Below are 13,151 nucleotides of genomic sequence, written 5' to 3'. Positions count from 1 at the left end.
GTATATTTTGTTTAATAGGGATTCTGGGCATTGTTGCAAAATTGTCATTTATCGTTGGACTATATGCAGGAAGTGCTTCTTCAGTTTCTGGATTTGGAGAAGGGAATTGGCAGTGTTCATCCTAATTTTCGGCTTTGGATAACTACCGAGGAGCACGAGAAGTTTCCAATAAGTTTACTTCAGATTTGTATTAAGTTTACGAATGAAGCTCCCTCGGGTATAAGAGCGGGTAAATAAAAATTATTTTCTATAGATTATACCAAATAAACTTTTAGTCGTTGATGACTTTTACATTGTAAGAGATCTTTTGGGATTTGTCTCTTACTCTGATTAGCATGACCTCGATTTAAATATAATTAAAATAATTATATTTGAGCGGATCCTTCTTGAATATTGAGGGCATTAACTGCCTAATTTATTATTATGCTAGGGACATAATGTGTTATTTTTGAGAAATGAAAGACGATAGTTTAACAACACTTATTATATTATAAATTTTAAATTAATTAAAAGAAAGAATATAAAAGGATTACAAATTAATATTAAAAATAAAAAAAAAAACTAAGAACAAGAGGTCTGGTGTTTGGTATTAACATAAAATATGACCATAATAAATAAACTGAAACAATATTTGATAACTAAATCTTGCTAAATGAAATTGAAATGACTTTACGGTAGATTACTTAAACAGATAATTAAAAGAACCTTGACACCCAGACTTACAAAATCTACATGGATCATATTGTAAACCTTACCAGTTTTAGAGATTTCAACCCAACTACTCTCCAAATAATTTTCTGGTACGGTCTAAGGGTTGGTAGGCAGAACCAAATCCCAATTGGCAAATTACGTAATCCTTTAAAATGCGAGTACTTCTTCGATTGGTCAGGTTGACACTCCCTTTCAACCCAGATCCGTCATACCTCTTATTGTAAGATGGTACTACTTTATCTATTTACCGGCGACTCATGTATATTTTGTATTTATTTATCCTATCTGTCTTATCCGTTATCTATAGATTACAAGTGCATCTTTGAAACAAGACTCAGGCATCGTTTCGTGAATTCTAAACGTTTACTTACTAATTAATTATTTTATCTACGTTTTAGTTTACAAATTATTTGTTTTCACATCTTGGATAGTTTTTCGTAGTCCATTATCAGCCCTCAGGCGTCAGTTTGCCCTATCAAAGGTCGTTGGTTTTACAACTATGGAACTTGGGAATTTTACAAATATTAAGATGCTCTTGAAAGATAGTTGCAGATGTTTGTTTTACAACTTTCTTTGCTAAAATGGTTTTCTCTAGAACTAACAACCCAAAAGATTGAATTTGAGAGAACTAAAAAAATAATCTGTTACATTTTGCCCACCCCTTAAGAGTCAAACTATTGTTTCCAAAAAATAAATATAAAAAAAGAAAGTAAATCTGAAAGGAAATAATGTAAGAGATAAAACAAAAATAAAACTCAAATAAAATAAGATTGTCAAAACAAATGAAACAATGGGTTCATGATTCCTGCTTATGCAAACTAGTCTATTACTAACTACTAGTAACAACATCTAATACTAACTATACTAACCTCCGTGAGCAATTTTACTTTGCAAGATTCAATCACAAGACTAGATCGGATGTAACATTTAACTCTCGTTCCTGCATTTCTTGATCGTTGCTTAATTTGTCTGGATGAATGATGTCTAGATGCACCCTTGAATAATGTGCATTTCTCCATGAATACTATGTGGATGTCTGCTTAATATTAACAATACTATTTTGCTCGAACTGCGCTACTACTTCTTGATAAATTAACCTAATTATAATAAAACCTAATAAAATCTTTGACAAATAAAATTTGACAGTGTAATAGTGGCCTTATTAAAAATAGTTTTTGGTTTAAAATATCCTTTAACTTTTGAAATTGAAAAATTACATAATTTAACATATATATAAAAATATGATCAAAACAGTTTAAACACCTAATATTATAAAACACGTTTTTTAATATTCTTTTTTCCTTATTTTGGTCTATTGTTCATTTAGATCTAACTTTATTTATTTTTCTTAATTAGTATTATTTTTTTAATCATAAATTTCTTCTGGATATATTTGAATACTATCAATTAAATTAGATTATAATTTAATAATTAAATACCTATCTCTGATATAGGTCTTATGAGAACCTACAGCTCTATGAATCAAGATATGCTGGATTACTCAGATGCATGGCAGTATATACCATTAGTTTATGCAATATCATTCTTGCACACTACTGTTCAAGAACGTAGAAAATTTGGACCTTTAGGTTGGAATATACCTTATGAATTTAATTCAGCCGATTGGTTATCGAGTTGCCTCTTTTTACAAAATCATCTGGATGACCTTGATCCTAAAAGAGGAATTAGTTGGCAAACGCTGAGGTAAAATATCACTCCTATATATAAAATATTGAGTTAAAATCTCTTCTGCTAGGAGACCAATATAAATTATGCGAACATTCATTACTCATCCGTGCGTAAATTGCTTTGAATAAAAAAATTAAGGAAGGAGAATGCTATCCATGTATTCTTGCATGGTGGACGAAAAAGGACTCTAGGGTGGGGATCCTTGACAGTTCTGTTTGACGATTCATTTGACACATTTGAATTTGATTTGAAATTGCTGAAAAGCCGTTTCTAGGATATTCTACTAATTTTAATTGAGTTTTTTAAACATTGTGAATGATCGTATACTGTGTATAAGGTATAAAGTGTAACTGAAACCACTAATTTATTCCACTAGTTGCGAGGTTCTGAATGAAGCTTAAAGTACCATTGAAACCACCAATTTATTCCACTAATTTCAAGGTTGATGCAGTTTTATAGTAATTGATTATATTTAAATGTTTAAGCCAGTGGAGAAGCACTTCCACATGAGGTGCACTAGTATAAACTATAGTTTTTAGATTTTATTTCATGACAGTTAGTTACAGTTACGTAGCAGAAATATCGTGTCAAAATTACCATTTCAGATAATATAAGGACCTGGTGTCCCTAGTATTCCCTATTATGTCAGTTGAGCTAGGAATAATATAGAGTTTATTCTAAGTATTGCGGGTCTTTGTAAGTTGAAAATGTATGTTATCATAAAATTAAACCTGCTGAATATGTTTTTGCGAAAATAAAATTTATTAGAGTAATTTATCGATTGTATAGTTTTATTATGTTGTCACTGAGTAGATATCTGACATCTAAATGTCGTCTGTCACTATCATGCAACGTCTGTCACTGTCATGCATTGTATCGTTGAAAAACTCTATCCCTGTTGCGTATTCAATATCATTCTTTTCCCTGTTATCAGAACCCAAGTAACATCTTCACGACTTGCGACCACATTACTTAAAAATTAGCGAGTAAAGTCATCAAAATAACAAAATAAAAACACTAAATCACCACAATACACCAAAACACTTTTACTTTTACACTGGAGTTTACTAAACACAACGTTGGATTAATTACAAAAAATAGTTAGCTCCGTACCTTGGGTATTAAAATAAATGTAAACGTTGTTGTAACGTTGTGCCGACGTTGAACTAGTACTATAACAAAGCAAAAGCCTCTGCGATGTCGAATAAACGTTGTCTTGTAACCTTTATTGCTTAAGTGATCTTTAGGTGATTCGGACAACGTAGTTACAATGTTGGGCAATAAAGAGTTTTCCGACGTCACTTTCAGGACCTATTCCAACGTTATGCAAACGTCGTCTGTTTTACTAATTCCAACGTTGTTTAAATTTCCATATTCTTACGTTGGTAGGACGTCGTGCGACTACCTTTTTGCAACTGTATTGAACCATAACCTTAAATCTTAAATTGTCACTTCATTTTTCTGTTCAGCAGACAATTCAGTGCTGTTTTTGTTTTTACAAAAAAAACTTAATTAAAATGGGACATAAAAAAGGTACATATAAAACTAAATTTAAATATACATCGACATATTACCGATAGTTTATCCACTCCCTCGTTTATTTAGAATATAGAGGGCGGCACAAGCTAGACTCTAGGATGACTAAATTAGGCAATCTTGCAACTAGTATACTACCTGTTAAGGCTGAACTGCGACTTTATTAGTCCAGTATGCAACTCATGCGACTACTCGAATTACTCCATCTTAATCTCCAGAACAACAAAGTGAAAGCCGCCATGTTGTTGAATAATAAAATGTTTCGTTCCTAATATAGCAATTCCTGCTTTTTGAATACATTAACTTGAAATATTTGACCCTAAACAACACGCGGAAACAATTTTTTCGACTGCGATTAAATTATTCTCATTTTACTAAAAAAAAATCAAGAAATTTTTTAAAACTTCTTTAATTTTAAGGCCCATTAGTATTTTTCAAAGTAGAAACAATACATTTATCAATAAAGTTGTTTGCGTTTAACTTTTTTGCCTTGGGTAACGAGTTACAGAGTCGGTTAAAGTGTTTCAATAATTATGATCTTCAAACATCCTCCACACTTATTAAATACTTTTGTTTTGTTTTCCTTTACTGCCATCTGACATATGTCTCTAACTAAATCATAAAATAATATTTTTACTATAATTATCCCAATTTAGGATAAAACGCGACTTAGACGCCATATTATTATAGTTTTGTATTTCTGTGAATTATGATTTTAAACAACGTTGCAGTTTGTACTAAATTAGGCTCCTAGCCAACGTCGGTATCCAACGTCGTTTCGTCCCAAAAATTATTCTCCAAACTAATGCAGACTAGGGTTGGCACGAGGTTGTGCCGACGTTGCGCCCCGACGTTTGGTCGCGTGACACAACGTTGTCCCGACGTCCAAATGCTGCTTGGGAATGTTATTTAACTTCGTTGTCAATTGCTATAACATCAATGCGACGTGAGCTCTTTTCATGAAGTTGTAACTTTAGTTTTTAAAGAATTAAATATACAGTGAAATTCGACCTCTTCTGGAATGCCTAGTCAGTTCACGTACTGCCGGCAGATATTGTAACTCTTCACTTGATACATCGTTTGGCTGTAGATCACGTTCCCTGTAATGACGGGGTATTTCAGTGAAACGCTGTAATTAACTAAATTATTTAAGTTACCCTGTTGAACTGAAACAATAAATATAACAGCAAACAACTTTACTGAAATGATTGAATTAATTACGGCGTTTTACTCTTTATCTGCTGCGCTGTAAACGACTACCAGTGCGCAGCGGCGCAGAGTTAAACTAAATCTTGGATTGACGGTAACGCCAGCTACAACTCGGACAGGTTTTGTATTCTTTATCCGCTGCGCTGTAAATGACTACCAGTGCGCAGCGGCGCAGAGTTAAACTAAATCTTTTCTTTTCCGTTTTGTGCTACGAAATCGTCCATAAAGTTGCCCATCTTATTATTTCTTCAATCAACGATCTTACGTAATCTTTAATTTTAAAATACTAAAATTGTAGGTACATGTTAGGAGAAGTGCATTACGGAGGAAGAGTTACTGATGACTTTGATAAGAAATTACTTAACACATTCTGTAGAGTATGGTTCAATGATGATATATTTAAGGAAGATTTTATATTTTATAAAGGTTACAAAATAGTGAAGTTTAAAAATGTTACCGACTATCTCGCCCACATAGACGGTTTTCCTACCATAGATCCTCCTCAAGCATACGGATTACACTCTAACGCAGATATTACGTAATTTTTTATATTTCATAGCTGTTATTGCTGGAATATATTATGTATTAAATAATATATACCTCTTACAGATATCAGACCAATACAACTATTGAAATGTTTAATGTTATGTTGGCTATTCAACCTAAAGAATCTGGCGGAGGTGGTGGAGAATCCAGGGAAGGTGCGGTGAAACGACTGTCTACGGACATGTTATCCAAATTGCCCAAAAATTATGACCCGTTTGAAGTCAAAGAAAGGTTTATTATATATTTTCTATATATCTTTACATATTTATATGTTTAAAGAACACTTTAATTAATATGATGTTTATTTATTTTATATACTCAATAAATTACAATGTATCAATAAATATACAATAAACATAAATTTACCTCTGAAAAAACTAAAAGTTTTTTGTGCGAGGTTTTCTATGCGATCAACAAATACAAATTCAGATTACATTCATACATACACCCTAAAAATATAATTAAAATACAATATGTTAAACGTTTCCATAATATAATTCTGACCACTACTTATTTTTTCTTATTTTTCTATAACTTGCTATTGCTATCTTTATTAACATTTCTATAATACTCAAAAAAAAATAATTCACAGAATAATTATCAACAAAAAAAAATATAAATAATAAAAACATATTAATCTTAATCTATAGTTAAAAATATCCTAACCTTTTTACAACGGTTTCACAAAAAAATAATTTATTAAGATTTGTTGGAATTCGCTCGCGTCCGATACGGAGGTGCTCGTTTCACGTTCGTTTCAGGAAATAGAATAGATATGTCTTGCACCTTACGTTTTTTTTCGGAACCCGGTATATCTTCTCTTGGTAGATCTTCGCTATTTCCAATATTATTATGATTTAGTAATTTTCCAGTTTTTTGAGTTTGCAGTTTTTCTACCTCAATCTGCGATTGTGGATAATTGTATGGATTCATTTCTTGGAGAAATGACAACGTTCTGGATCCGGATGCTTCTTGATGATACTTTTCTTTAAAATCGCCACTAGTATAATTAATACCATCAATTACTAACGTATTTCCTTTTAGCTTAGCGTTTCTGTTTTGAGCTTTTGCTTCTTTCAATTTTTCGACTAAAACCTTTTTGTTCACTCTGTCTTCTGCTACTAAATCTTCGTCTATAAATATATTTGTTCCTCTGAGTTTTCCCTTATTTTTAAGGAGTTCCGTTCTTTTTAAACAAGACACTAAGCTTATAAGGATAGGTCGATCTTTGGTTATATTTTTTCCAAGTCTGAAACACTCCGATAAATCTTCTATCTTCAAATTTACAAGATCTATTACGGATTCCACAAGATGTTCACTATTTCTCTCTGGCATTCCATATATTATCAAATTGTTTTTCTTTAAAAGTTTTTGTGTAAGATATACTTGATGTTTTAATTCCTTATTTTCTGTTTCTAATACTTCAATTTTACTTTGAAGGAAAAAAAGCTGCTTATCAACTTTAGAGCTGAGATTATCTAGGTCTGTCTTGATGTTATCAATCTTATTGCAAACATTTTCGTTAATATTATTCAAGAGCGTGTATAAATCCCCTAATTTATTTTCTTGGGTCAAAAATTGCAAATTGTTGTTGTCAAGTTCATTTCGCTCTTAAAAATTAACCAAGGCATATATTGACATGATCCAAAAAACAAAATGCTCAGAAGACATGGTTCTGACCGTAAAATTATATTTTCGGAAAATTTGCACACAAAATTATTGCACAGGGTGTTTTAAAGTTAAGGTAAAAAAACAACCCCTCGATTAACCCTTTATAATATGCGAAATACTAAAGTTTATAAAAAAACTTAGTTTACGAATATAGTTGATATAGTTATACACAGTTTGCTAAAAAAATTATGAAAATAGGGCTAAAAATAACAAAAATATAACACTTCAAATTTGACCAAAATTTTCTCCGTTGCGTTTTTTTTGCATCTCAGTGTAGCTTACTTAATTTCAAGAGTGATTTGGTTGTTAAGGTTCATTTGTAGCATAATAAGCAGATTTGATATGTTCGTGATGCTCTCTAGTATAAAATATTGCATATAACCGTAAAGTACACTTATATATTCCGAGGTGTTTTTGGTGATATATATTTTTTTTAAATTTGAGATGATTTTGTCTTAATTCTATGTCATAAAAAATAATAAATGGTATTCTAGGTTAAGAATTATGAATCATCTGAATCCACTAAATATCTTTTTGAGACAAGAAATAGACAGAATGCAAAAAGTTATTAGTTTGGTACGCGCTACTTTAACAGATTTGTTGTTGGCAATTGAAGGTACTATCATTATGAGTGAGGTAAAACTTAATTTCTATTTGCAAAAGCGGAAAAATAATACATTTTACCGTTTATAGGCCCTTGGAGAAGCTTTGGATAGTATTTATGATGCTAAAGTTCCATTTATTTGGCTAAGAGGATCGTGGGAATCTAACACTTTAGGATTCTGGTTTACTGAGCTAATAGAACGTGATGCTCAGTTTAGGTCTTGGTGTTTCAGTGGTTAGAATTTACTATAACTCAAATGATATATTTCATAATATAATAATAATAATAGCTCCCGTATATAGCGTTTAATGCCTTGGGAGTAGCAAGGTACAGCTTGCCATACTAGAGCCGTTCGGTATACAAGGAAGGTAATGTGGCTAGCACTACGCTTCAACCGCCTATTATTACCTCAGGATTGTGAATCTCAAGTACTAATTTAAGGCTGAGTCGATCTAGGTACCTAAACTACTTTTATTTTAATAAAAATAGTCGGCTGAAGAAATGCTGGCTGTATATGATTCGAATCCACAACCTTCAGATTGGTAGACGAGAGTTGTACCTCTACGCCACGGGCACCTCATCAAAAACCACCTCATAATATAATACGATAGAAAAAAAAACGGTAATTATTGAAAAAACTGGAAATCGTCCGATTGAGGTCCAGCCATTTTTGACCCCTATTTTGAGGTCATAGATTACGAATCTGAACTTTTTTCCTGGCGGTCTCTTACCGTTTATCAGAAAAAAACGGAAAATAATTTCAACATTGAATTTTTCTTTATTTCAGCCCTATAAAATAATAATTTCACTATATTTTCATATTATAGTTTATCTAAAAGCCACACTTGATTGAGGATAGAAAAATGTCCAAAATGTTTTTGGACACTTTTCTTAACAAAATAACATAGAAAATTGAGATCAGATGGAAGTTTGACATTTCATATACCTTTCTTTCTCTTCTATGTAATGAGAGAGACAAATATATTCTAGACCTAATCTAGAAATTTGAAAATTTGCAACGTTGCCATATCTGGTATTTTTTTTCGGGATTTTAAATAAATTAGTTAAATATGTAACCACAAAGTTGTACGAAAGAGTTTTGATTGCAATGGTTTTAACTTCTTTGCAGAGGAGGTTAATCTTTTTTGTCATAATATACTAGCGTGTACCCGCGACTTCGTTCGCGTCGAATTAATCATTTGTAATGGTGATAAAGCAAGAATTTCCATTAACATGCAAACTGAACTTTCCGAAGAACTCACCGGTTTTTAAATAAAAAATATTTTAATATTTGAGGGATGGTTTCACACCCTTAGAATTCGAGTTTCGAAAAATCCCTTCTTATCGAACCTCTACACCCTTACAAAGTCACCCTTACATACTACACCCATACAGTCACCAACACCCTTCCAAGTCAATCCGTTTTCCAAAAATCAGCATTTTACGTGAAGCGCTTTAAGCAGGATCGTGATTAATCAATGACCAGATTTTTCGAAACATCCTGTATACATTTTTAAAAAAATCTTAAAATATGTAAAAAACAAAATAAAATATACGTGTTTAAGCGCTTTTTTCTGAAACTTGACCGTTTTTTAAATAAAAAATATTATAATATTTGAAGGGTGGTTTCACCCCCTTGAAACTGGAATTTCGAAAAATCCCTTCTTATCGAACCTCTACACTCTAGAATCAACCTCTATGCCAAAATTGAGCTTCTTACGTGGAGTGGTTTGAGCAGGATCGTGATTAATTAGCGAGTCAGTCACTTATGGATTTTATATATTAGTATAGATTAACCACAAAGTTGCACAAAAGAGTTTTGATTGCATTGGTTTCAACTTCTTTGCGGAGGAGGTTAATCTTTTTTTGTTATATTATAACAAACGTTCAAATTTTCATTTTCACATTCAATTTCAAAAAAAATACTAAAGCAAGAAGTTGAAAACAATGCAATCAAAACTCTTTCGTGAAACTTTGTGGTTATAAATAGTCAGATCTCGTTGGTAAAATAGCAGTTATGGGTAGGAGCCGTTTCTCTGGCGACCGCCTTTCGTAATATTAGGTTTAGTATTGGCAACGTTGCTTTAAATGTCAGAAGCACATAACCCAACATTTTCAGATTGTTTACAAATTTATTTTAGCAAATGTTCCTCTATTATGCATTGAATTGGTTAAAAAAGTAACAGAAAATAGCAAACACCTAATTGTTTATTGAATATCTAACAAAATATGTACTAGAAAACCTTAAAAATATGAGAAATTCAAAAAAAAATCAATGTTGAAACAATTTTTCGTTTTTCTGAAAAACGGTAAGAGACCGCCAGAATAAAGTTCAGATTCGTAATCTACGACCTCAAAATAGGGTGTATACCAATTTTTGTGCATATCGGACGATGTCCAGTTTTTCCAATAATTACCAAAAAAACGGCGTGAAAGGCGGCTGGGGAATGAGCTAGACGTCATTTGCTCAACCCGTACTCTTCTTTATTTTTTTTAATGACGTTTACCGCCTGTTGACCTTAAGAAGTTTGTAATTTTTTTATATTGAGTAAAAATTATTTTTAAATGGTGTACCTAATTTAAAATTTGAGAAAAATAATTTTTTTGAAATAGATTTGTGTGTCTGCAAACGTTCTGTCTTTTTTAATCTTTTTTATAATTAGTGTTAATTTTTAACAAGTTGTATGTGTCAATTTTTACTAAATGACGTCTACAGTACTGACCTCGCCAAAATTATCAGCGATTCTCATTCCCCAGCCATCTTTGACGCCATTTTTTTTGTTTAATCATACAATATAAATACTTAAGTTTCATTCAGAACCTCGAAATTAGTGGAATAAATTAGTGGTTTCAATTAGCATTTAGACCGTCAAAATTAGTGGTTGTAATTTTCAATTAGTAGGAAAAGTTAACCAACTTTTAACTTATAAATTTATTTATAAAACAATAAATTTTTCATGTCTAACAACAATTTCTCTTGACGAATTAAAACCAAAGGCCAAAATGATATTACTCGAAAATTTTGTAGTATAATTAATGGCAAAATTTAAAAGTTTCTTCTATATGCTAAACTAAACCACTAATTTCGAAGCTCTGAATGAAGCTTTATTTTTTTTAATGTCATTCTTTGACAGTTATTAATCAATGAGGTTCATACCAAATAAATTTTTAGTCACGTGACTAAGCCTGACCGGCACAGCGTTGCCCACTTTTATATATTTTCTTTTAATCAAAATATTTTAGGAAACAAAAATAAATTAATTATAAATATATAAACAGTTATTATTTACATTAACAAAACTCACCTTCTTAGCAGCAATTAAGGGACATAAAGTGCCATTACTACCGCTTTCCCGTTCACAATATTCTAATAAAGTTACGACGAGTTTTTTACGGCTATTAAGATATCTTGCACACTTCGTACTAAAAGAGGTTCTAAAAAGAACAATGTTCGACTGCAAGGTCTGCTAGTAAAAATTTTTAAGCTTAAATTATCACAACATTATTTATTTAAACTATAAATACTCATAATAAAAAACCAAATATCAGAATGAATGACAATGTCAAGAAATAAATAAATAAATGCGGACTTGACATTTTTTACAGCAGAGTTGAATCCCCAGCGGAAATTTAGATTTAACTTAGGCTAGGAACATAGTGGAGCGACGAAGATAGCGGCGAGCAAGCAGCGGGATACCGCGTCGAGCAAGCCTCCAGGGTACCTATTCTTGAAAGCGAGAGAAGGGAGTGGTCCCTGGGAGCTCCCGGGGAATGCTCCCTCACTCGACCTCCCTGAAAACGAAATGTCGTATTCTTGAAGTACCGGACGTACCGAGGAGTATAAAGCTCCGCGCGCACTGCATCGGATCGGACCGACCCACAGTGCTTCGTCCCATGGACAAAAATCGAAAAAAAAGTTAAAATTTACTAATATCTGAATATGTAATTTTATACTTATAGCAATGTTCAACCATCCTGTATATTATTTTTCATAAACAGCGTTTTTTTGTTAGCAAATATTTTCACTAAAAATAAATTATGCGATCAGTATCTTATATCAATGAAAAGAATAACATTCATAGTAGTTCTGTATATGGAGTTAAACGGTACGTACTTAATTGAAAGCCACTATGGATATTGTTAATCAAGGTATGTACTTTAAATTTATTTCTAAACAAGTTCGTGATTGTTTAGTTTTTATTTATTTTTTAAAACGATTCTTAAATGGGCATAAAAATTTTACGTTTTCAAACTTTAAAAAGGCATTTAAAAAAAACATATCAAAACATATCGTATTTATTGAATATTTTTATTGTCATATTCATACACTTTTAATTTTTGTATAGTTCACCTGCGTCTGCTTGCGACGAACTTTATTTTATAATACTTTTCAGATGGAGTAAAATTGATAAGCAATGCCGATCTGGTTAATACTTGGCTTGATCATAAGGACAAGAACTCAAAATTATTTGTATTTCAAAAAATGTGTTCTTTATTAGATATTGATGAATATTCCAGTCAAATGAGACCATTTGTGCCTGAAAAAGACCACTATTTTGGAGCGAAACGTCGCATAAAAAAGTTTCCATCTTTCAATTTATTATAAAACCTCATACCCAAGAAAACGAAGAAATAATATATTGATATGGTCTATTAAAGAGGTAACTATTCACATCCGAACCCCTCATACCAACAAAAAGAACAGTAACAACGCGAAAATGTAACATATTAGAAAATGATGTACAGAAATATCTTATATGTGAGGATATTTCATCTACCTGTGATTTGGATACTATAAATTTGGAAGATTCTGTCAGCAGTGATTCTTCAGATCAGAGTAGTTACGATCTATGCATTTTGTTGTTCTAAAGTAAATTTATAGTATCTTAAGTTTTTTTTTAATTAAATATAGCATTAATGTTTCTTTTTCATTAAAGAAAAACATTTTTATTTTATATTGGCTTATATTGTAGGAATCATGTTCTAATGTTATTCCAATTCTTTTTTATCATAGGGATTTATTTAATACTTACACCGTTTTCATACTATAAATTATTATTTCCTTAGATGGAACACAGCTCCCACATTTTTATTATTTATAAGATGTTTTTTCATAAACGTGGGACTAAGGACATCATCATTTAGTACAATGAAAGTACTCATCATTTGTGTCAAATAAACCTAG

The 13,151-nt window shown here is 31.4% G+C and overlaps 1 protein-coding gene across 2 annotated transcripts in view; it reads left to right on the top strand.

Moving 5' to 3' along the window:
* Nucleotides 1–13,151, top strand: part of LOC115879908 (dynein heavy chain 8, axonemal) — a 145,373-nt gene that overhangs the window by 120,331 nt on the left and 11,891 nt on the right. Inside the window, exons 57-62 of one of the 2 annotated variants that reach the window (XM_030896955.1) lie at nt 19–229; nt 2,166–2,415; nt 5,444–5,683; nt 5,755–5,922; nt 7,857–7,998; nt 8,056–8,200. In XM_030896955.1, coding sequence (XP_030752815.1) covers nt 19–229; nt 2,166–2,415; nt 5,444–5,683; nt 5,755–5,922; nt 7,857–7,998; nt 8,056–8,200 — 1,156 coding nt within the window. The remainder of the gene's footprint in view (nt 1–18; nt 230–2,165; nt 2,416–5,443; nt 5,684–5,754; nt 5,923–7,856; nt 7,999–8,055; nt 8,201–13,151) is intronic. The other variant, XR_004049777.1, reaches the window with a different exon arrangement.

Source organism: Sitophilus oryzae, unplaced genomic scaffold (assembly GCF_002938485.1).
Source record: "Sitophilus oryzae breed Bouriz unplaced genomic scaffold, Soryzae_2.0 scaffold_158_pilon_pilon, whole genome shotgun sequence".
NCBI lineage: Eukaryota > Metazoa > Arthropoda > Insecta > Coleoptera > Curculionidae > Sitophilus > Sitophilus oryzae.
Note: the sequence above shows the minus strand (reverse complement) of the source record. Positions and strands in the feature narration are given on the sequence as shown.